We start from the raw sequence: 18,766 nt of genomic DNA, 5'->3' as shown, positions 1-18,766 counted from the left end.
GGTAACGCCCGGCCTGAGGTTGTACCTACCTAATCTAATCTGAATGACGAAATGCCCCGCGGCTGCAAGATGATCCGGCTAGATTGCTTGTACAGATGCCGATTTAGGGCCAATTCTATACCTAAAGAAGTAAGAGGGGCAATCAATTTTTTTTTTCAGGCACTTTCACACAGGTCATATCGGCTAGCGTGGTGGGGTGATAAGAAAAAAAACTTGGCTTCAGTCAACAGCGACTCCGGATGTTTGACGATGAGATCTGTTAATCTACCTCATTTAGTTGCTCATTCCCCATACTGTTCTTTTAGATATACAATTAACCGTCCAATTCGTGGTTTTCCATTATCACAAGACCTTCTTCACCATAAGCTTAACATTTCTTATACGCGTCCCTTTGCTTACGTTAACTTACACACTCTACACAAACACCAACACAAATTACACAAGCCGCGACGCTCCCTCAATTTAGATCGCGGGGCACTACAAGCACTTGTGGTGGGGCAGGTATGTCGAAATTCACTCGCCCCTGTATTATATATATACCTTCATATCCCATTCGTCCCATTTGTGATACAACACTTTTAGAATTTCTGTCTTACTATTATAATATATGAATCTATCAGCTAATTCAGTCTAACTAGTCTAATTCCTACCCAACTATGGCTACGCAAGATGTACCAAAGACCTGCAAGGTCATATTAGCAGACACCATTGCTAGAGGTCTCCTCACTGAGGTCAAGGATACACTGAAGTCTATTCAGAAAGATAACGAGGGTCAACCCACCCTAGTTGCCTTCCTTGCCAACGGTGACCCAGCAGCTGTCAAGTATGCCGAATGGTCAAAGAAGACTTGTGAAGAGAAGTAAGAAATCGCATGCTCTCAATGCAGTGGATTTGTTTGCTCACTTACACTGGGGGCATAATGCTTACTGATGATTAGCGGCTTTACCTTCGACCTGCGTCAAGTAGACAAGGATAAACTAGAAGAAGAAATTATGAATGCCAACGAGGACAACAAAGTAGATGGCATTATCGTCTACTATCCCATCTTCCCTGGCAACCCAGCTCACGACCGCTATGTTCAGGAGACCGTCTCGCTCTCCAAAGATGTTGAGGGCCTCTGCCATAAACATATTCACAACATGTACTACAATGTCAGGTTTCTGGATCCTCCACAGAACCTGAAGAAGTCTATCTTGCCCTGCACCCCGCTGGCCGTCGTTAAGATCTTAGAGTACCTTCAGATCTACAACTCTATCCTGCCCTATGGAAACCGACTTTTTGGGAGAACCATCACCGTCATCAACCGCTCAGAGGTCAATGGCCGTCCATTGGCTGCTCTACTTGCTAATGATGGCGCCACTGTGTACTCTGTCGACATAACAGGAGTTCAGCTCTTCACTCGTGGCCAGGGCATCAAGCAGCCACGGCATCAGGTTCAAGACAAGGAGGGCTGGACCTTGGAGCAGTGTATACCCATCAGCGACGTCATCATTGGCGGTGTCCCCACAGAGAAATTCAAGGTGCCGACGGAACTTATCCGCGATGGAACCGTCTGCATTAACTTCTCTTCTTTCCGAAACTTCGATGGGCCTGCTATCAAAGAGAAGGCATCAATATACGTGCCTTCTGTCGGCAAAGTTACAATTGCAGTGCTACTTAGAAATCTCGTGGTATGTGATCTATAACTTAAGCTAGATTTTTTTACGGCATACTGACCCCCAGCTCAGCGCTTAATTGCAAACCGCCCTTCAACTAACAAAGACGGATCTACCGACGAGAGTACGCAGAAGGCCAAGAGCGAAGCATTTGTAGATGGTTAAAATTAGAAGCCACAAGCTGATACCCCGATATCTCATATACTATTAGATCTCATTAGGAATGCATGCCCGAGGCGTGCTATAAAAGGTTGCGGGACTTGATTTCAATTATAAGTTATTAAAACGACATTTTTGACTTAACCATTTATGCTCATGTTTTAGCATGGATTTAAAACTAAATAGAGCCTCGACCATGAGGAAAAGCAAATATTTAACCGGTAAGAAAACCTTAAAGCTGATAGGGTTTAAAGGGATACCCAGTTGTATGGAAACTTTGGTATATTGATAAACTAAAGGAAGTCGTACACATAGACTTGCGTATTATAGCGAGCAAAACCGTCGTGATATGGTGAAAGAGGAACTATCTAGAAATAGTCCAGGTCTTGCTTCGAATTCTTACAACTTGAATATTATACAACAAGATGCTTTTAGGAGTGTTATAATGAGATCCTTAACTATATAGTACACCTAGAGACTTGAATTCTTATCATTTAGCGGTTTATATAGAGGAATACGAGGTGAAAATACCAGATCAGAGTTAAGAGCTTTCAGGGTAATGAAGGAAATTGTAAACAGGGAGCTTCTTATTCTTTCATGGAGTAAACATCTAATTCTAACCCAACTATTTCAACAATACTTCATGTTGATGCGATATAGCTAGTTCATCTGATATGTAGTATATTGGTGTCTCGATTTACTAAAGGTACCTATTTCTTTCCTTGAAATCCACCAAGTTAGCATATTGGGTGCTTAGGTATCCTTTTCCTTTTTACAAACACTCAATATTCAGACTCAGATCCCTCTGCCCCATACCCAGAATTTACATAGCGGTAAGAGCAAGGCAAAACACGAAATCATTACACACTCCACCCCTAATATATTTAAGCCTTTTCCGTCGTAATACCCTTCAAGCTGTCCCGGTCACGCTCGTCCCAAATTGCCCTCTCCAAAGAAGGATACACAATATCAGCATCGCCATCAAGCAGGTCGTCCGCGTCCGCAAGTTTCCAGCTAGCGCGTTTGAAGCGACGGCGTACGCCCTTCGTCATGCCCACGATCCGTATTTGCACACCGAATCCGAGCTGGCGGCGGATATCATCCTTGAGCTCTGCTAAGGCCGTAATACCTGTCGCGTCGATAAATGGCACCATGCCGAAGTCCAAAATCACAACGGCTAGAGGCATCTGGCGCATGACGACGCCTCGTGCCGTACGAAGACGCTCTAGCCGCTGCTCAGCCGCCACGCTCCATAAGCGCTCCGCATCCGCGCTGTAAGTTGGGCTCTGCACCGACGGGTACACGAGCTGAATCGCCTCGAGCGCGTTGACCTTATTGCGGTTCGCGTTCGGGAAGAACAGCGAATCCGCGAAGCGCACTACCACCGTATCGTCGGGGATAGCTGGACCCCCGACGTTCTCCGTCGCCCCGTTCTGCGGCACCTGCTGCGTCGAGACCCGCGCGAGCGGCTGCAGCGTGCCCGAGTTGTCTACCGTTTCGCTGGCGTGGATCGACGGTGTTACGAATGCGGATCGGAGAAGCGTCCATGCGACGCTCCATCCTGCGGCGGCGCCGATGCCGATCTCGGCCGAGACGAAGATGGTGACCCAGAAGGCGACCATGCAGGCGATGAAGTCGGCTAGGGATATGCGCCAGTAGCGCCAGATTAGGGAGAGGGGTCCGAAGAGGTGTATTACAGCCATGATCTGTTTAGAAGGGAGGTGTTAGTAAGTAATGTAACTAGGCATTTTACACGGAAGTCTCATCTCGTTGGTAAAACCAAGGGGGAGACTTACGATGATAGCAGCCAAGGTTGATTTAGGTAGCCAGTAGAGAGCAGGCGAGAACACGTATAGAGTCAAGATGATGAAACCCGCAGTAACGACGCCGTTTAGGGGGCTCCTGACGTGGCACTCCGAGTTGACAGCCGTTCTAGATATGGCTCCGCCGACCGGCATTGCGCCAAAGAATGAGTTGACGATGTTGGTAACGCCGAGGTAGTTGAACTCTTGAGTCTGATCGATAGCGTAGTGGTTTCGGCGAGCGAATGCCTTGCCGACTGCTTGGTGTTCAAGGGTACACGCAACTAAGGGAGCGATGGACCGAGCCGCGACCCTCGCGAGAAGGTCGGCGCCTGGGGCTTTCGGATGTTGAATTCCATGGGTATCAACTTCGCTGATACCCCAGAGGTAATCGTCGCGATCTTTGTTGACGAGGTACGAGATCAGAGTAAATATTACCATCACAATGATCGCCCTGCTGCTCGACATGTACCTGATGGCGAAGTGCTTGTTGCCCCATTTCTTGCCTATCTTCTCGAGGGCTAGTAGGACGACTATGGTTCCGAAACCGACTCCGCAAGTTGGACCGTCCCAGTGTGGGAGACGTTTTAGGATGTTGCCCAACTGGTTGAAGGCGCCGTCCGGTACGTTGCTGAGTCCGACTAGGGAGCCGACTTGGCCCATGCCGATTACGAAGGCTGTTGCAGATATGAATCCGGTGAGGACGGGGATCGAAACGTAGTCGAGGAGGAATCCGAGCCCAAGCAAGCCTATAAGGAGGGACCAGATGCCTACCATCATAGCGACGGCCGATGAGATGTCGGTGCTGGAGTACTCGTTCTTGAGATCGCGGATGATTTCTGCGGTTAGTAGACCCAAGATCGAAGTTGGCCCCGTTGATAGATCTATGCTTCTTTGTAAGTATCTTAAATTATGCCATTGTGTAATAGTTATGAGTTAGGGAATATCTCACCTTTTGATGTCCCCATAAACACCATCACGGCAGCAGGAACCCAGCAGGAATAGAGACCATTCTCAATCGGAATTGTTGCGATTTTGGCATAAGCTAGACCTTGAGGGATGAGTAGGACTCCGATCGTGAGACCAGCCATGAAGTCCTGGAGAAGCCATGGCGGGGAATATCGTGGCAGCCACTGGATGATAGGAAGCTTGTCAGCAAGATACTGTTTGGCAGCCGATGGGAAGTGTCTAGGTGCAGTGCGGGCGAACTTGGCCACCCGGTTGAAGGTAACGTCCGTCCGGAACTCCTCCTTCACGGCGTTTTTGACGGCTGTAGCTTGCCTCTCCATGGTTGAGAAGAAGAAGAAGGGATCAAAAGATTGAAGCTGATGAATTATGTCTTCAGATTAATGAGGCTGATCTCGACATAGATATTAATATAGACCTTAATATAGACCTTAATATAGACCTTAATATAGACCTTGAACTCAAGTCTATAGAGAGTCAGTATCTACCTTACATTACGCTCCAATCAATACATTTGAAAGGGTGGCATCCGTAAACAGAAGGTTCCATGAAGAAGATACTCAATCATGGAGACAACAACGCCCTCAACTCAGAGAACCTATCACCTCCGTAGCGATCACACCCCCCCTCGGCACATTCTCGCCACTCTGTCGGTATTATAGAGATTCTCTTCAAGTATCGACCTCCTTTTCCTGCTCAGCTCATGTAAACGGCAGTGCGAGGGAGCACAGCATCAGTCACACTCCATAGCCCACGCGGAGGCCCAGGGTACGACCCGGGCTTCAGGGGGAAGCAAAAGAGTCTTCCGTCTTTAACTGCTATGCAAACGACTCGCACAGGCGAATCTGAGATACAGGATTAGGCGCCATTTCGTGGCTAAATGCAACTGTATGCCAGTGTTAATAGTCGATCATAACTTTGGGGTGACAGTACCGTCCAGGAAGTGATATAGAGACGCGGGGTAGTTGACCGTATGTGGGACGTTGGAGCATGTATATGAGACGGGATTGTCTTCTAAAATAGAAACAGTAGATTCGTGATCTACCACCTATCTTGGGTCGTTCAGCGAGCCAATCAGTGCCAAGAAATGCGTTTCGTCCAGCGTTTAGCATCGCCGTCACGCAGCTGTTTTGTGATTATAACGGAGTTGGGTATAACATATGAATGGACTCATCGTTAGTGGAACTTCACCGTGGGCTTTCACGGTTCCTTGTGCTGATATCTAGAAATAGCAGATCTGGGGTAGAATCATCTTATAATTATCTTTCTTACAGTACACCCCCTGAAATAATATTACCTTTTCAGATGTGCACGATATAAAACAAGGCTTCTAATTCTAAATAAAACAACGCCCTTTAAAACGTCTCAACTATTATACCAAGGCTTTATGGCATAAAATACTCTAAAACAACGTTTCTGGAGAACCACAACAACCTCCTAAGGCGGCAATAGATATACGCTTTAGGATCTTAGAGAAGTAGCTCTAGGGGTCCGCTGAATAACATGATTACAGGGGGCGTACTGTACACCTGGTTACTGTGGCAACAGTGCCCCTTGTGTGCATCTAGATACTTGTCTACCGTGTATCACAAGGTAGGATAACTCAATTCAATTTCGCAAATGTAGTATGCACATCTTGGCCAACTTTACACGAATACAAAACTGCGATCTATAGTCTTGATTAGTTAGATCTCTTGGCATTCTATAAGTTTCAAAAGCATTCCGAGTCCTTGGATCACGGTCGCGATAGTACATAGGCCAAGGCCCAAGGAATTAAGGATTGACATGCTTGTAGTCACGCTTCGCAATGCGATTGCGTGGTAGTTAAGCATACCGCCTAGAAGTCCAAGACTCTTGGACTGCGTCCGTAGGAAACAAACGGGTCACTTAATACGTTGCCGTATAACCGGGGTATATTTCTACTGCCGGAGATTTTAGTTGGACGATGCGGCCAAGCACCGTCGAACAGCGCCACTGGTTCTAACGTTTCCCCTCTCGGTTAAGTTACAAGGGTAAGAGAAAGCTTGACACGTACCAAGCTTTGGGTGTAACGGTCACATTGCATGGACAAGACCTTGGTTATGCGGCATGTTCTTGAATCTTGATGCCAAGTGATAGGCGTATTGACTTCTATCAATTCCATCAGTTAGACTAATTATTTTCTTCTCTACTTCCTGCGAAGTGATATCTTTATTCAAGGTTTCAAATAGAAATAGTTATAACTTTAACTTGTGCAAAGGTGCAATATCGGCGATCCTAAGTTCGGGGTATGAGCGGTAAGGGTTCTGATAGGTTGGTGAGTATCAATTGCGACACAGCTACCCTTACATACATACCCGCCCCTACTGGATACTACAGTTACTTTCCTAACTGGTAGATAGTATAAACCGGTATGCTTCCGTGACACGGGGGGCATAACGGAACGAGATATGATTGAACGGTTCGCACTGCCACTATTGGTGCCGTAAGCCGGAATTCGTAAGCTCCTTTCGGGGGTTATTGCCAATTTAATGCTACCCCCGTGGGGTTCTCAAGTTATTTGAGAAGATTAGGTACGCGAGGCGAGAACTCGAGGGTAGCTTGATTCTTATGGATCCGAACTAGGACAACGTTGCGATTGGATATCTTCCTGGTTGCTGCTCAGAGGTACGTAACCCTACTGCAGAAGAGACAACATATTAGCAATAGAAGCTGCCTTATCCTTATAGAGAACAGAGTATAATATAGTTTAGCATAATCTTCTTCTCATAGTGACGACGAGGTCGTGTATGTTTAAGGGCTATACTCTTACCGTGTAAGTAGATTGTACACAGAAGCATGAATCCTTCTTATGTTGTGTTACGAGGCCGCTTGGACTGTTACGAAACGAACAACGTACTATTCTATGTTTATATGCACGAAGGCTTCCTAATGATTATCGCTATTAATCCTTCTTAGAGCTAAAGCCGTGGGGAAACTAAGCCTAGGACATACATCCTATGCTTGGACGAAAACTCTAGCGTGGAGTCCAGAAGCCCCCAGACTCCCCACAGCGGACTAGGAAACCGCCTTGCCGTCTTCCCGCAGCCTTAGTCTCGATCTTTGAAATAGGGAGGCTCTCAAATTTGCTTCATCTCGGGATTGGCGGCATGGTCAGCTGGACATTTCTCGGCGGTATAGGGTGTTTCGCCTGTCTAACGTTACAGGAGGCATCTACACAGTGAGCTTGGAAGGGTTTGCACGATAGTCGCGTCGCCTCAATACTAGAGTCGTGATTCTAGAGATTCCATGCACAATGCCGTGTATATTCCGAGCTCTGAGCAGGCGAAAGCCGACCTGCCGAACGAGATCCCAGCTAGGAAGGCGGTTTCGAAAAGAAAGCGAGACGACTATCTAGAGGTTTCGTTAAGATGGCTTCATTATTTTATTCCGAGTGGCTAACTATAATCACTGCTATTATCGGCGATTACACTTGGTAATTCTATACTCTTTGTTCCCTATCACTTTACAGCTTCCATGCAGGACATCGTCTCGTTTCGGTATTCGGTAACTTTACAATATCCCTCCTTTTTTTCGAAAAAGAAAAATTAAACTGAACAAGGATCTCGCATAATAGGCCGAGCAGGTTTCCCAAGAGGATCAGAGGCGTTCGTTCTACCAATATGCCCCCAAATGTTGAGATGATCATTTTTCGGTATGTTCTTGTTGATAAGGAAACTCGCAATAATATGCTACACACTGGGGAATTAAACAATACTAGGTTTGGAGGCCTATGCAGAAATATGACCTAGAAATGTGAATATCGTGAGTGGAAGGTTTTACAAGGGAGGACTTGAGATTTCTATAGCCGTAATCGAATAGTGTAGGTATCTATTTGTTATCGATATTCCAGGTCGACGACAAGACATTCTTAACGGCATCTTCCTGGATTAATTGAATTTATGTGTGGTCGTGCAATAACTTGTTCTTTTAATTATCAATTACTATCTACCTAATGAATGTCTTTTTCTATTTCCTAGGCAGAAGTTAATGTTGGTTCACAATGACTCTATCAGTGGTCAAGATGTTTTGGTATTTATAATGTGTTAAAAATAGGGAACTATGATGTTTTTGCCACGTTATTTGTTAATAACCATCGGTAAATCTTCAAGCTATATACCTAGTACTAATAAATATCTGAGAAATAATACAGAGAGATTTAAATGTAGAATAACCGCCGCAGAACTGGTTAATAGACGTTGAAACTAAATATTGGAGCCAGATTTATAACTCGCGTTCTTCCGACGTTACTTCATTATCAGAGCTGGGAAGAGTAACTTCATCCTTCTCTGCGCTCTTGACCCTATTCCAAAAGATTTCACCGTTCTCTGGGTCGTCCTTGAATAAATGATCGACGACCATCTTCTTAGGGGTTTCTCCCAACCACTGGAAGAGGGAGAAGTCCCTAAACTCATCTGCACGGAAAACCTCTAACATCTCGACCGGCTCGTCGCCGATGTTCTCGACGAAATGACCATTGTTTGCGGGCACGATGCCGACGTCGCCCTGTACATAATCGAAGGTTCGAGCCGTTCCTTCGGCGGCGAAGACGGTGACTCGTGCTCGACCTTTAATAAAGAAACTCCATTCGTCAGCGTTGGGATGCCAGTGCATCTCGCGTATGGCACCAGGCTCGATCGTAACGTGAGCTGCTGCCACGGTTTTTGAAATCTCAAAGTTCTTCGAGTCTGTAATCCGGACATCACCCCCGCTAGTTTTATGGGGTTCTTGGTCAAGCATCCTGTGAACGAAGTTGTACTTGGATTTCTTGACATTTTTACCAGTGGGCTTCTCGTCGTCGATTGAACCTGGCTCACGGCCCTGAAAAATGTATTTCTCTCCTTCGGGGAGGTGCTTGAACACTTCGGGTGCTAGGTTGAAATTCTTTGAGATTACCGACTTAGGAGTGTGCGCTTGTAATATATTAGCTTCAAGAATCTATACGATAGGGTTGTAATACACACCTAACCAGTCAGATATAATGAAGGTCGATTCCTCAGAGAAGTTTCCATCGTCGAATATCAAGAGGAATTCGGTGCCGTTGTCGCCGAGTCCTTGAAGGGAATGAGGTACGCCGCTTGGGAAATACCACAAGTCACCTCTCTTGAGGTCGTCTATGAAGTTGCCACCTTCGTAATCGATAGCAGTGACACGAACTTGGCCATCTAGGACGAATGCCCACTCGGCTTCTTTATGCCAGTGCAACTCGCGAATTACACCCTTGTCAAGGCGCATGTTCACGGCAGCTAGTTCGACACTAGCACCCAATTCGCGGACGGTGGTTTGTCTTGTCCATCCACCTTCCTAGATACAATTTGGTTAGGTCGAACGCGGGGAAAGCTATATTGGAACCTATTTCATACCTCAATGCGCACATGGGAATCAGCAAAACTCCAGCGCAGATTTTGTATATTTCCATGATCCGTACTGGGCGGTCTCACTAAATCCGGAGACTGGCGTGACCTCTCTCGGTTCCAAGGACCAAGAACAGACGCTCCTAGTCCATTGCGGTAGGGAAGCGGATCTAACTTTTCGCCTACAGCATCGACGGCACGGTCGTAGGGGTCCCTGTAGCCGGGTGTATAAGGCGAATTTGACCTTTTGCTATATTTCGGGGGCAAATCAAGACCAGCTGCGAGGTACCGGCGAGGGCTGTCGTCTACAGGAACAGCGAGGCCGGAATTGCTCAATGCGAGGCCAGTGATTAATAACTGCCACGTAGAAATGCCGCGATAGCTTCGGGACGGCATTTTGAAGAATGACCGGTTGGCTTATAAGTCGTTGGTCAATTAGTTAACATAAAGCTAAGAGGTATCTATCTAGAAATCAGCTAAAAGGCAATTAAACCTCAGCTGAAGTTAGGTTTGAAGATAGCAGAATAAAATACAAGAGAGTAAATAAAATATAAGTATAAGTATAAGTAAAAGTAAATGGGATGAGCGTCATAGTTAAGAAATCTCGTTGGAGAGCTTCGTTATTCGTTACCTATTCAAGCTTCAAGGTTTCACTTAAGCTACCCAACTCACATGTACCTGGTAAATCCACCACCCGGTTGCAAACGGGGATCAACACCGAGTAAATGCCGAATCTACTCCAGCGCATTCCAGCTCGGCTCTAGACCTACATAGTAAAGCCCTACGAGGCCTTTACAAGGCAAGCGCTGGGAAATGGGTGTGATTGTGCCTGCATTCCGGGATCAACTAGGTACGATGTCCATGGTACCTGCTATAGTTGGTTGCGCTAAGTTAGGTACCCGTGTTATGTCGAATTAAGGTATAGAGAGGTGGATACTTGGGTGCCGTAGGCCGATAAAGAATGAGCTAAACGTGAATTAACAGACTTAGCTTAAACCATACAACCTTACAATATGCACCTTCGCGCTTACACGGCCCAAGATCTAGGGTCGTTTTAAGGTACCTGGGCAGTAAAACCATACCGGACACTGCCTAGTGTTGCTCTATATATTCCTGCCTATCTGGGACTCACAGCCCGACGTCGTCTTCAACTTGCCCCTGTCAAATAACCGTTGAGCCGTTGAGTGTCAACCTTGGCAAACAGTACTATGTATATAGAGGTTCTATGACGTTAGGGGATCTCCCCAAAACAGTTCAATTGGTGTCACAAGGACATTGACACACACACAGCCCCGGGACGGGGACGCGGCAACCCTCATTTTCATTTCGAAGGCAGCAAACGCCTCGAATATTTCACTCATCCAATCTTATTATATATTTTACGCACGTCCCTAGGTTCGTGGGTGCAGTCATATCTTATAAAATATATACTATTCGGATTTCGTCTCGCAGGTGCTTGGATCGACGCTCAGATGGCCTCCAATGGTAATAACACATTACTTACCAATTCGTGGATAAATGGCAATGGCGATGAGGAACGGCAGCCTCTACTTAATAGTAGCTATGTGACGTCTAAACCAGCGAGATGGCGGAAGAGCTTAACGGCAGACGTTCGCCGCGACTGGGCCGACCTGGTCCTGCTCGCCTGCTATATCATTACTGGCATGCTTGACAGCGCATCTATATCCACCTGGGGTTCCTTCGTATCTATGCAGACAGGTTCGTCACTTATTATCATGAGTAGTACTATTGGGCCTTGCTAAAAAAGTATCTACCTAGGAAATACGGTGTACTTTGGCCTCGGCATTACCGCACCGCATGAGTCGACGCGGTGGATCAAGTCGGGAACCTCGCTCGGCTGCTTCTGCATCGGGTCTGTCTTCTTCAGCGCCCTCCACCGAATGCTATCGCCCTCGCCTAAACGGCGTTGGGTACTCTGCGCATCCTTCATTATCCAGATGCTGTTTGTCGCCGGTGCCGCAGCAATTCTTACCTTCGGGCCCCAGTCCGACAGTGAGTCCAAGGAGTCCATCGACTGGCCGGTGCTAGTACCAATCGCCTTGATCGCTTTTCAAAGCTGTGGTCAGGCAGTCGCCAGTCGTGCGCTCAAATACAACGCGCTTACTAGCGTTGTCCTGACCAGCATTTATTGCGACTTGTTCTCCGATGCTGCGCTGCTCGCGCCGCGGAATCCTGAGCGAAACCGTAGGGTCGGCGCTCCTGTTTTGCTTCTCATCGGTGCTGTGCTTGGTGGGATACTGGCTAGGAGTGCAGTTGGTACTGCCGGCGTACTTTGGATTGCTGCAGCTTTGAAGCTACTTGTCGTTGTGTCGTGGCTGCTATGGCCAGCGGAAAAGGAATAACAGTCGCGCATGCATGATATTATTAGATACAGGTCGTCATGACTTAGATATAGACGGCGAGATTTGTTAGTAAATACTTTCGAACTGTTGAATAATGCATAGATTCAATCTGCCACTTAGATGGGCGAATAAATAGATAAGCATCAATAGACTCGACTTCCAAATTCAACAACATTTAATTGAGACCGATTCTAGTTAAAATAGTGATAACCTAGAAATGTCCATAATATGTGGGATCTATCTGCGGGTGGCATCTTGATCTGTTGCACCTTGTCGGAGTATCCTCACTGGAAATTAATGGTTTAGAGATACACATAAGCCGCCACCTAGGCAGTCAAAAACATTTCAAGCGGTAGAAGAGATTGTATTAGACTTCTATATACAGAAATGAATGTGTTCTAAGCGTACATAATTGTAACCATTGCTCGCTCTCTCTCTCTCTCTCTCTCTCTATAACATATATTCAAAACCCCCTATATACTACAGATTCCCCCTTCACCCCCTTTTATCACGGACAAAGCAGCAGCTTAGTTGGTGCGGCCGAGGAGGCGGTTAGCGATGTCGGAGACGTAGCTGGGAGTAGCACCGCGGCCGTCGCTGAGGTCGTTGGGGTTGACGGAGCCCGAGTTGTACTCGCGCAGGGCCTTGTAGATGCACTCGGCGGTGTCGGCGTCGCCGAAGTCCTTGAGGTTCTGCTTGAAGTGGTTGGTGCCGGCGCGAACCATGGAGGTGATTTGGTCCTAGGGTCTTGTTAGTAGTGTTGTTATTTTGAATCTTTGGAGCACGTGATAGAGTAATAGGGGGCGGGTGTATATGGGGTTGTCTCATGTAGATGTATCCCCCCTTTTCTTTTTTTACCCAACCCCTTTTGCTGTGGTTGAGTTACGTACCTGGCTGAGACCGTGCTGGCCAGGGAAACCAGGGCTGCCGTCGCATTGCATGAGACCGGCAGTGCCGTGGCCGTCCGCGTTCACGGTGGTGCGGACACCGACGTTGCCGGTGCTCTCTTGCATGATGATGGCGAAGATGACGCTGATATTAGGATAGTTAGTAGCGTGTTCTAGATTGAAGCGGTTCAGGGAGATAAAGAGATATAGACTAACCGCTCCTCAACGCCGATCTTGGCGCATTCGTTGACGGCGTTCCAGATACGGCCGATGTCCTCGCCAGTGTCTCCAGTAGCTGCCATGGCGGACTTGTTGGCGTTGAAGATCTCCTCGAACGACTTCCACTGGTCCTTGCCGGGGAAGCTGGAGGCAGGGCCGGAGTAGTGAGTGAAACCCATTGTGACTGATTTTTAAAACTTCGAAGAGTTGTAGAAAGTATGTAGTAGAGTGTTGATCAAGGCTTGCTGTTGTGAGTGGATGTTGTGAGTGGTGATTCTCTTAACTCAGTGACTGCCAACCTGCCCCCTTTTATATCTTCTCGAGTCCTCTCTCTTGCCACCTAGGTGTGCAACCATCCTCGGTCGTGGTTCAAAAGTCCTCCACTCTATCATCGTCTGTTTCCCTAAAGAGAGCTTATTGCTGGCAGTGCTATGGTGTGAATATGCATGACCGCATCTCGTGGCCAGGTGAGTTGGGACTGCCACATATCGTATGGGCTCTCCTTGTTTCCCCTATTCCCCGTCTTCTGTCCGTAGCTCTAGCCGGCAGCCATAGCCGTACAGGTAATCGTTACAAGGCTAGTTTCTTTCCCAATGTGTCCTTTGGTAACTTGCTGACTGTTCTTCACCTTCACTCCAGTCAGCATGCTCTTCGATATTAGTTACAATATAGCGGATTAGCTGAGCAAAGCTTGGCCGTGTGACCTATCATTCCTAGTTTTTATTTACTCGCCTTGTCAGACTTGGATTGGATCTTACCTAGAAGATACAACATCTTACGTAGCCAAAGGGCTAGAATAGCACGATGAAGTCAGCATTTATGTCATCCTTGAGGCTCACTTTAATAAAAGCCTATTAATAACCTTATTGGTACACATCCGGGACCTTTCTTCAATAATTTACACCAATATTATATGACACCTGGTTAATGCCACATATCTACTCCCCATCTCCTAGACTAAGTTATAAGGTAGGTATCGTATAGCTAGGTGCTGTCTCTCATTTCGAAGATACCTATGTACTTCAGTATTTTAATAATAAGATCGGACTGCTAAATTATTTATTGGTCCAATTCGTTATTGTGGAATAAAGGGATCGTCCTGTGTAAGCCATTGTTCCGTAGTGATCCTTAAAGACTTGATCTTGTATGTCATCAATAAGCCCCATAGCGATACATTCGAGGCAACCAAGGCTCCCTAGCCTAAGATATTGATGAGTAGGTAGTAGGAATATGTTAAATTAGCTCGTTGTCGACTCGGTGCTGGCGTAAGCGGCGATACTCGTCCCCAACTCGTGTTAGTGGGCAGTTTAGGGAAGCCTTACTCACTCTTATGAGAACGTCCCCAGGTTTTCGATGCTTGTACCTGCAGCTATTTGATGCCAGGGGATTGGATGTCAGATCTTGTTATGGGGCATGAAGAGGCCAATAAGTCCTAGCAATCTCACCTCACGGCTTACTGAGTAGGAGTGTGATGAATTAGCTATTACGTCGATCGGTCAATAAACTACTAAGTCCACCTAATTATCAAGGCTAGTTAGTTAATTCGGCTCATCCGCAAATCTTTCCGCTTGAAGAATATATATATCTGCATTGTATTTTATTGGTTGTCATTATGAGCATGTCGTCGCACGAAATAGAGTGTTTAAAGCTGTGTACTTGCAGCTGGTGTAAGTCAGCAGCAGAATTGCGCAGTCTTGGCATATTAGTTTTACTAACTTTCTTAAAGAATTAAAGAAATATACTAACAACTACAACCGCAGTAAATGAAAAAGAATTTATGTATCATAATATTCGTAAGAAATCATTGTATCCATTTATTACTTTTTCTTACTTTTTATGAACTTTTACGTGATTATTGGTATGTATTATGTCCCGAAGGACTGCGCAATCGATTATCTACCTATCCTAGCTTGGCCACTAATGCACGTATTTTTTTGTGGCTGAAGTAACGGTGGGGCTAATGGAGGTGGGACCGGAACGGAAAGGAAAGTAAACAGAAACGCGGTCAAGCAACCAATTGAACCACGTTTGGCGTTTAACATCACATTGCAGCCGACTTCACAACCCAATTTCAAGCAATTGCTTTCTCCTTTGCAGTCTTTACTCGTGTTACTCTTCGCAAATATATGATGCTATTTCTGCGCATATGATACACAATCCTCCCACTTTAATCTCGAATATCTTTTTTGCGACGCGCCAGTAGACTCGTAGTCCACTGTGCTCAGATCCCGCTTCCATCCGATCAACCTCCTTTGCCAACCACGTTCGCATGACAGCTTCTTAAGACATGGATACCGACGAGTCTCCCGATCGTTACTTTACCTACGATGGTAGATTGGCATCGTTTCAATCAGCGCACCGACCATCTGGTACTAAAGGAAAAGCTTCAAAGGCACTTACTTGGCCGCACAAGCAACTTGACCCAGTCCAAGTAAGTCTCTACGCGTACAGAGGCTTTACTGGCCTATATAAATGCTAATTATTGTTCGAAGTTTGCTCAAGCTGGATTCTACTTCGACCCTTCCCCCGAAGCACCTGACAACACTGTTTGCTTCCTTTGCGTAAAGGCGTTCAAGGGATGGGAAGAGAATGATAACCCGTTAGAGGAACACATACGACTATCACCACGTTGCGGCTGGGCTATTGTGGCTGCCATCGAGGCCGGCCTGGGAGATTATGGCTTGGATGATCCTAACGATGTACCAATGGCCGAAGCGCGGAAAGCTACGTTTGGGGGGCTCTGGCCTCATGAAGGGAAGAGAGGATGGAAATGCAAAACCAAACAGGTCAGCATATGTCCCCCATGATTTCCAGTCCGATTTTGCTAAATCGAAGCAGCTTGTGGAAGCCGGTTGGAAATACACCCCGACTGCAGACTCGGATGATATGGCAACTTGCACTTACTGTTCTCTTGCGCTTGACGGTTGGGAGCCCAAAGATAACCCATTGTAAGCAACGTGCTTTTTTCATTGCTCTCGCATTAACTAACGTGCCGTGATAGGGATGAGCATTATAGGCGGTCTCCAGATTGTCAGTTTTTCGCATTATTGAACCAATACAAGAAGGGTCCAACAAAGAAGAAAGGTAGAGGCAAGGGCGTTAGAGCCTCCCAGTCGTCCAGACTATCTTCTCAGTCCATTGCCACGAGTGTTGCGTCTGACACAACATCACTACTTGAGCCTCATGTCGATTACGATGATAGTGTTATGACTACCACATCCGTCATGACCCAAGGTGGTACAAAGCGGAGCAAGGCGAAAAAGACAACGGCCTCTAAGGGCAAGAGGACCCGAACGAAGAAGGAAGAAGTGGTTGAGGTGCTTGAAGATTCTCCTGAACCACAAGAGGAGCTAGCACCCCCAATGCCGCCACCGAAAGCTACTCGTGGACGCAAGCGAGCTAGTGACCCCCTTGAAGACTCGGAGCTGACGACGGTGGACGCCCCGGCAGCTAAGAAGAGAGCCACACGCACACGGAAGGCGAATGTTGCTGAGACATCCGTTATTGAACGAGAACCCGACCAGGAAATGACCGACATAGATCCAGCTCCTAAGCCAAAAGCGAAAGGAAAGAAGGCCAGATCGACTCTTAGTCGCAAGACTAGAAAGGCCTCTACAGCATCTACTATGTCAAATATTTCCCTCCAAGGAGATACTGCTCATATGATGGATGACGAAGAACTTGATAGGCAACTACAGGCTGATCTTGACCGACCGTTATCAGACGACGAAAATATTGCAGCCGATTCAGATTCAGACCGAAAGCAAGTCCCACCTAAGCATAAGAGCAAGAAGGCTGCCGTTCAGAAGAAAGATCCTGCAAGTCAAGGCGAGGCATCTGATGACCATGCTATGTTCGACCCTCAGCCCCCTCATATCGACGAAGCAGTAGTTGAAGATGAGCTAAAGGCGCTAGAAGCCGAGATGGAAATTGAGCAAGTCGAAGCACCTCCAATTCCAAAGAAAGGCCGTAAAGTAGGTTCTAAAAAGGGTTCGAAGCAAACAACAAAGAAAGCTAAAGACGCCGAGTCCGCTGCGCCAAACGTTGAGACAGCAACCGTAGATGAATTGGCCGAAGGTCATGACGTGAGTATTGTTAGCAACTCAACTATGGTTCGAACTAGCCTTGCGTCGAATGCGGCCCCTAGGAAACGTGGTCGGCCGAGTAAAAAGGCCTCGATAGTAACTCCAGACCCGAATCCTGATGAACTTGCCGATGCTGAGGTTAGGGCTCCATCCGTTTCCGAAGCTATTGATATTGGCGACTCCGCTGAAAACATACCTGCGACAAAGACGAAGACTCCCTCCCCCGCAGCACCGTCTTCTCCTCTAGTCAGTAAACCTTTACCTCCGCCTCCAATAGAGTTGAATGAGCCTCAGCCTCCTTCAACACCTATTGCCTTAACGTCTTCAGCCCCAGCGGCAAATCAGGCGGCTTTGTCACCCTCCCAATCGCCTCAGGCTTCTGATGCTGAAAACGAGCCTCCATCTTCAAAGCCCTCAAATACTGCAAGTAGCGCCCGAGTTGTCCTGGCTCCCATTGCTGCTACGCCTGTACGCACCTCGCCATCTAAACGAAATGTTCTGGCTGGGTTACAGAGCAATACTCCCTGGACTGCTGTCGATGTCGATATGGTTTTTGAGGATATAGATAAAGAGAATACCTCAGGATCAGCGAAGTTCTTGAAAAGTGGTGCTGATCTCACTAGCCCTGAGAAGCGAATGACCGTCGAGGAGTGGATTTACCACAACGCTGAAGAAGCCGAGAAGAAGTTAAAACACGAGTGTGAGACCATGGTTACAGCCTTCGAGAAAGAAGGAACGAGAGCCATGCAAGCTCTTGAAGGCCTTATCGTCGACTAAGCGAGGAACAATTGGGTTAGGTTCAGGATGGTTGGCTAGGGATAATGACTACAGTGCGGAACTGGGTATGATAAGATGGGTATTACGATAACCACATCGGCGTTGATGGTTTGCTTTCGGATACGTGAGCTGAATGGAGCTGAGATTGATGCGCTCCATCCCTGTTCGTCACTAAATGAGTGATATGAAGAGATGCATATGAATAGAATGATTGAAGCACGATTGTCCTTTTATCACGGTCATGAGCTCTATCATCATATGTAACTAAACGATACCAAGATGTATTGGTTGTGAATTCTCGGTTTATATGCTGCACGCATCCTCGAGGCGCTAATACTACGACGCCTTACAATGCTCTTAATTATTTTGCCTTGTGTGGGCATTTGTATAGGCAGGTGGCCTCATGCCTACTACAGTAACTCGAAGATAGGCCAAATAAGCTAAAAACATAAATATATCTAATCGACATGTGCCTTTCTGG

At 46.8% G+C, this 18,766-nt stretch overlaps 6 protein-coding genes across 6 annotated transcripts; 3 read left to right on the top strand and 3 right to left on the bottom strand.

Annotated features, from left to right (window-relative positions):
* Nucleotides 1-233: 233 nt before the first annotated feature.
* F5Y00DRAFT_242756 (putative methylenetetrahydrofolate dehydrogenase) lies at nt 234-2,146 on the top strand. The gene is made up of 4 exons (XM_048008564.1): nt 234-501; nt 639-859; nt 938-1,670; nt 1,728-2,146. Exons 1-4 carry the CDS (start codon nt 250-252, stop codon nt 1,818-1,820), a joined length of 1,299 nt encoding a protein of 432 aa, XP_047862814.1. The 5' UTR covers nt 234-249; the 3' UTR covers nt 1,821-2,146.
* Nucleotides 2,147-2,698: 552 nt separating this feature from the next.
* On the bottom strand, nt 2,699-4,905 carry F5Y00DRAFT_254329 (sulfate permease; the record flags this gene model as incomplete). The annotated part of the gene is made up of 3 exons (XM_048010152.1): nt 2,699-3,520; nt 3,611-4,500; nt 4,569-4,905. The coding sequence occupies 3 exons, from the start codon at nt 4,903-4,905 to the stop codon at nt 2,699-2,701; spliced, it is 2,049 nt and encodes a 682-aa protein (XP_047862813.1).
* A 3,752-nt stretch (nt 4,906-8,657) lies between these two features.
* On the bottom strand, nt 8,658-10,627 carry F5Y00DRAFT_242755 (Bicupin, oxalate decarboxylase/oxidase). Its single transcript, XM_048008563.1, has 3 exons — nt 9,964-10,627; nt 9,565-9,904; nt 8,658-9,513 (listed from the first exon to the last, which is right to left on the bottom strand). Exons 1-3 carry the CDS (start codon nt 10,348-10,350, stop codon nt 8,825-8,827), a joined length of 1,416 nt encoding a protein of 471 aa, XP_047862812.1. The 5' UTR covers nt 10,351-10,627; the 3' UTR covers nt 8,658-8,824.
* A 341-nt stretch (nt 10,628-10,968) lies between these two features.
* Nucleotides 10,969-12,474, top strand: F5Y00DRAFT_242754 (uncharacterized protein). The gene is made up of 2 exons (XM_048008562.1): nt 10,969-11,673; nt 11,734-12,474. The coding sequence occupies exons 1-2, from the start codon at nt 11,427-11,429 to the stop codon at nt 12,315-12,317; spliced, it is 831 nt and encodes a 276-aa protein (XP_047862811.1). The 5' UTR covers nt 10,969-11,426; the 3' UTR covers nt 12,318-12,474.
* Nucleotides 12,475-12,710: 236 nt separating this feature from the next.
* Nucleotides 12,711-13,690, bottom strand: F5Y00DRAFT_242753 (uncharacterized protein). Its single transcript, XM_048008561.1, has 3 exons — nt 13,421-13,690; nt 13,208-13,349; nt 12,711-13,057 (listed from the first exon to the last, which is right to left on the bottom strand). The coding sequence occupies exons 1-3, from the start codon at nt 13,600-13,602 to the stop codon at nt 12,845-12,847; spliced, it is 537 nt and encodes a 178-aa protein (XP_047862810.1). The 5' UTR covers nt 13,603-13,690; the 3' UTR covers nt 12,711-12,844.
* Nucleotides 13,691-15,449: 1,759 nt separating this feature from the next.
* On the top strand, nt 15,450-18,639 carry F5Y00DRAFT_242751 (uncharacterized protein). Its single transcript, XM_048008560.1, has 4 exons — nt 15,450-15,854; nt 15,916-16,209; nt 16,262-16,371; nt 16,425-18,639. The coding sequence occupies exons 1-4, from the start codon at nt 15,711-15,713 to the stop codon at nt 18,283-18,285; spliced, it is 2,409 nt and encodes an 802-aa protein (XP_047862809.1). The 5' UTR covers nt 15,450-15,710; the 3' UTR covers nt 18,286-18,639.
* The last annotated feature ends 127 nt before the right edge of the window (nt 18,640-18,766 follow it).

This window comes from Daldinia vernicosa (assembly GCF_022497035.1).
Source record: "Daldinia vernicosa strain CBS 139.73 unplaced genomic scaffold F5Y00scaffold_39, whole genome shotgun sequence".
NCBI classification, from domain to species: Eukaryota; Fungi; Ascomycota; class Sordariomycetes; order Xylariales; family Hypoxylaceae; genus Daldinia; species Daldinia vernicosa.
This window is presented reverse-complemented; position numbering and strand designations above follow the sequence as displayed.

Excerpts from the sequence above, each read along its gene's own strand:
- F5Y00DRAFT_242756 (XM_048008564.1), top strand. The coding sequence starts at position 250 with ATGAGATCTGTTAATCTACCTCATTTAGTTGCTCATTCCCCATACTGT. Across the intron at positions 860-937 it reads AAGAAGACTTGTGAAGAGAA|CGGCTTTACCTTCGACCTGC; the intron begins GTAAGAAATCGC and ends ACTGATGATTAG. Across the intron at positions 1,671-1,727 it reads TGCTACTTAGAAATCTCGTG|CGCTTAATTGCAAACCGCCC; the intron begins GTATGTGATCTA and ends CCCCCAGCTCAG.
- F5Y00DRAFT_242755 (XM_048008563.1), bottom strand. The coding sequence starts at position 10,350 with ATGCCGTCCCGAAGCTATCGCGGCATTTCTACGTGGCAGTTATTAATC. Across the intron at positions 9,905-9,963 it reads ATTCCCATGTGCGCATTGAG|GAAGGTGGATGGACAAGACA; the intron begins GTATGAAATAGG and ends AATTGTATCTAG. Across the intron at positions 9,514-9,564 it reads CATTATATCTGACTGGTTAG|CGCACACTCCTAAGTCGGTA; the intron begins GTGTGTATTACA and ends ATATATTACAAG.
- F5Y00DRAFT_242754 (XM_048008562.1), top strand. The coding sequence starts at position 11,427 with ATGGCCTCCAATGGTAATAACACATTACTTACCAATTCGTGGATAAAT. Across the intron at positions 11,674-11,733 it reads CTTCGTATCTATGCAGACAG|GAAATACGGTGTACTTTGGC; the intron begins GTTCGTCACTTA and ends GTATCTACCTAG.
- F5Y00DRAFT_242753 (XM_048008561.1), bottom strand. The coding sequence starts at position 13,602 with ATGGGTTTCACTCACTACTCCGGCCCTGCCTCCAGCTTCCCCGGCAAG. Across the intron at positions 13,350-13,420 it reads AAGATCGGCGTTGAGGAGCG|CGTCATCTTCGCCATCATCA; the intron begins GTTAGTCTATAT and ends TCCTAATATCAG. Across the intron at positions 13,058-13,207 it reads GCCAGCACGGTCTCAGCCAG|GACCAAATCACCTCCATGGT; the intron begins GTACGTAACTCA and ends ACAAGACCCTAG.
- F5Y00DRAFT_242751 (XM_048008560.1), top strand. The coding sequence starts at position 15,711 with ATGGATACCGACGAGTCTCCCGATCGTTACTTTACCTACGATGGTAGA. Across the intron at positions 15,855-15,915 it reads AGCAACTTGACCCAGTCCAA|TTTGCTCAAGCTGGATTCTA; the intron begins GTAAGTCTCTAC and ends TATTGTTCGAAG. Across the intron at positions 16,210-16,261 it reads GGAAATGCAAAACCAAACAG|CTTGTGGAAGCCGGTTGGAA; the intron begins GTCAGCATATGT and ends AAATCGAAGCAG.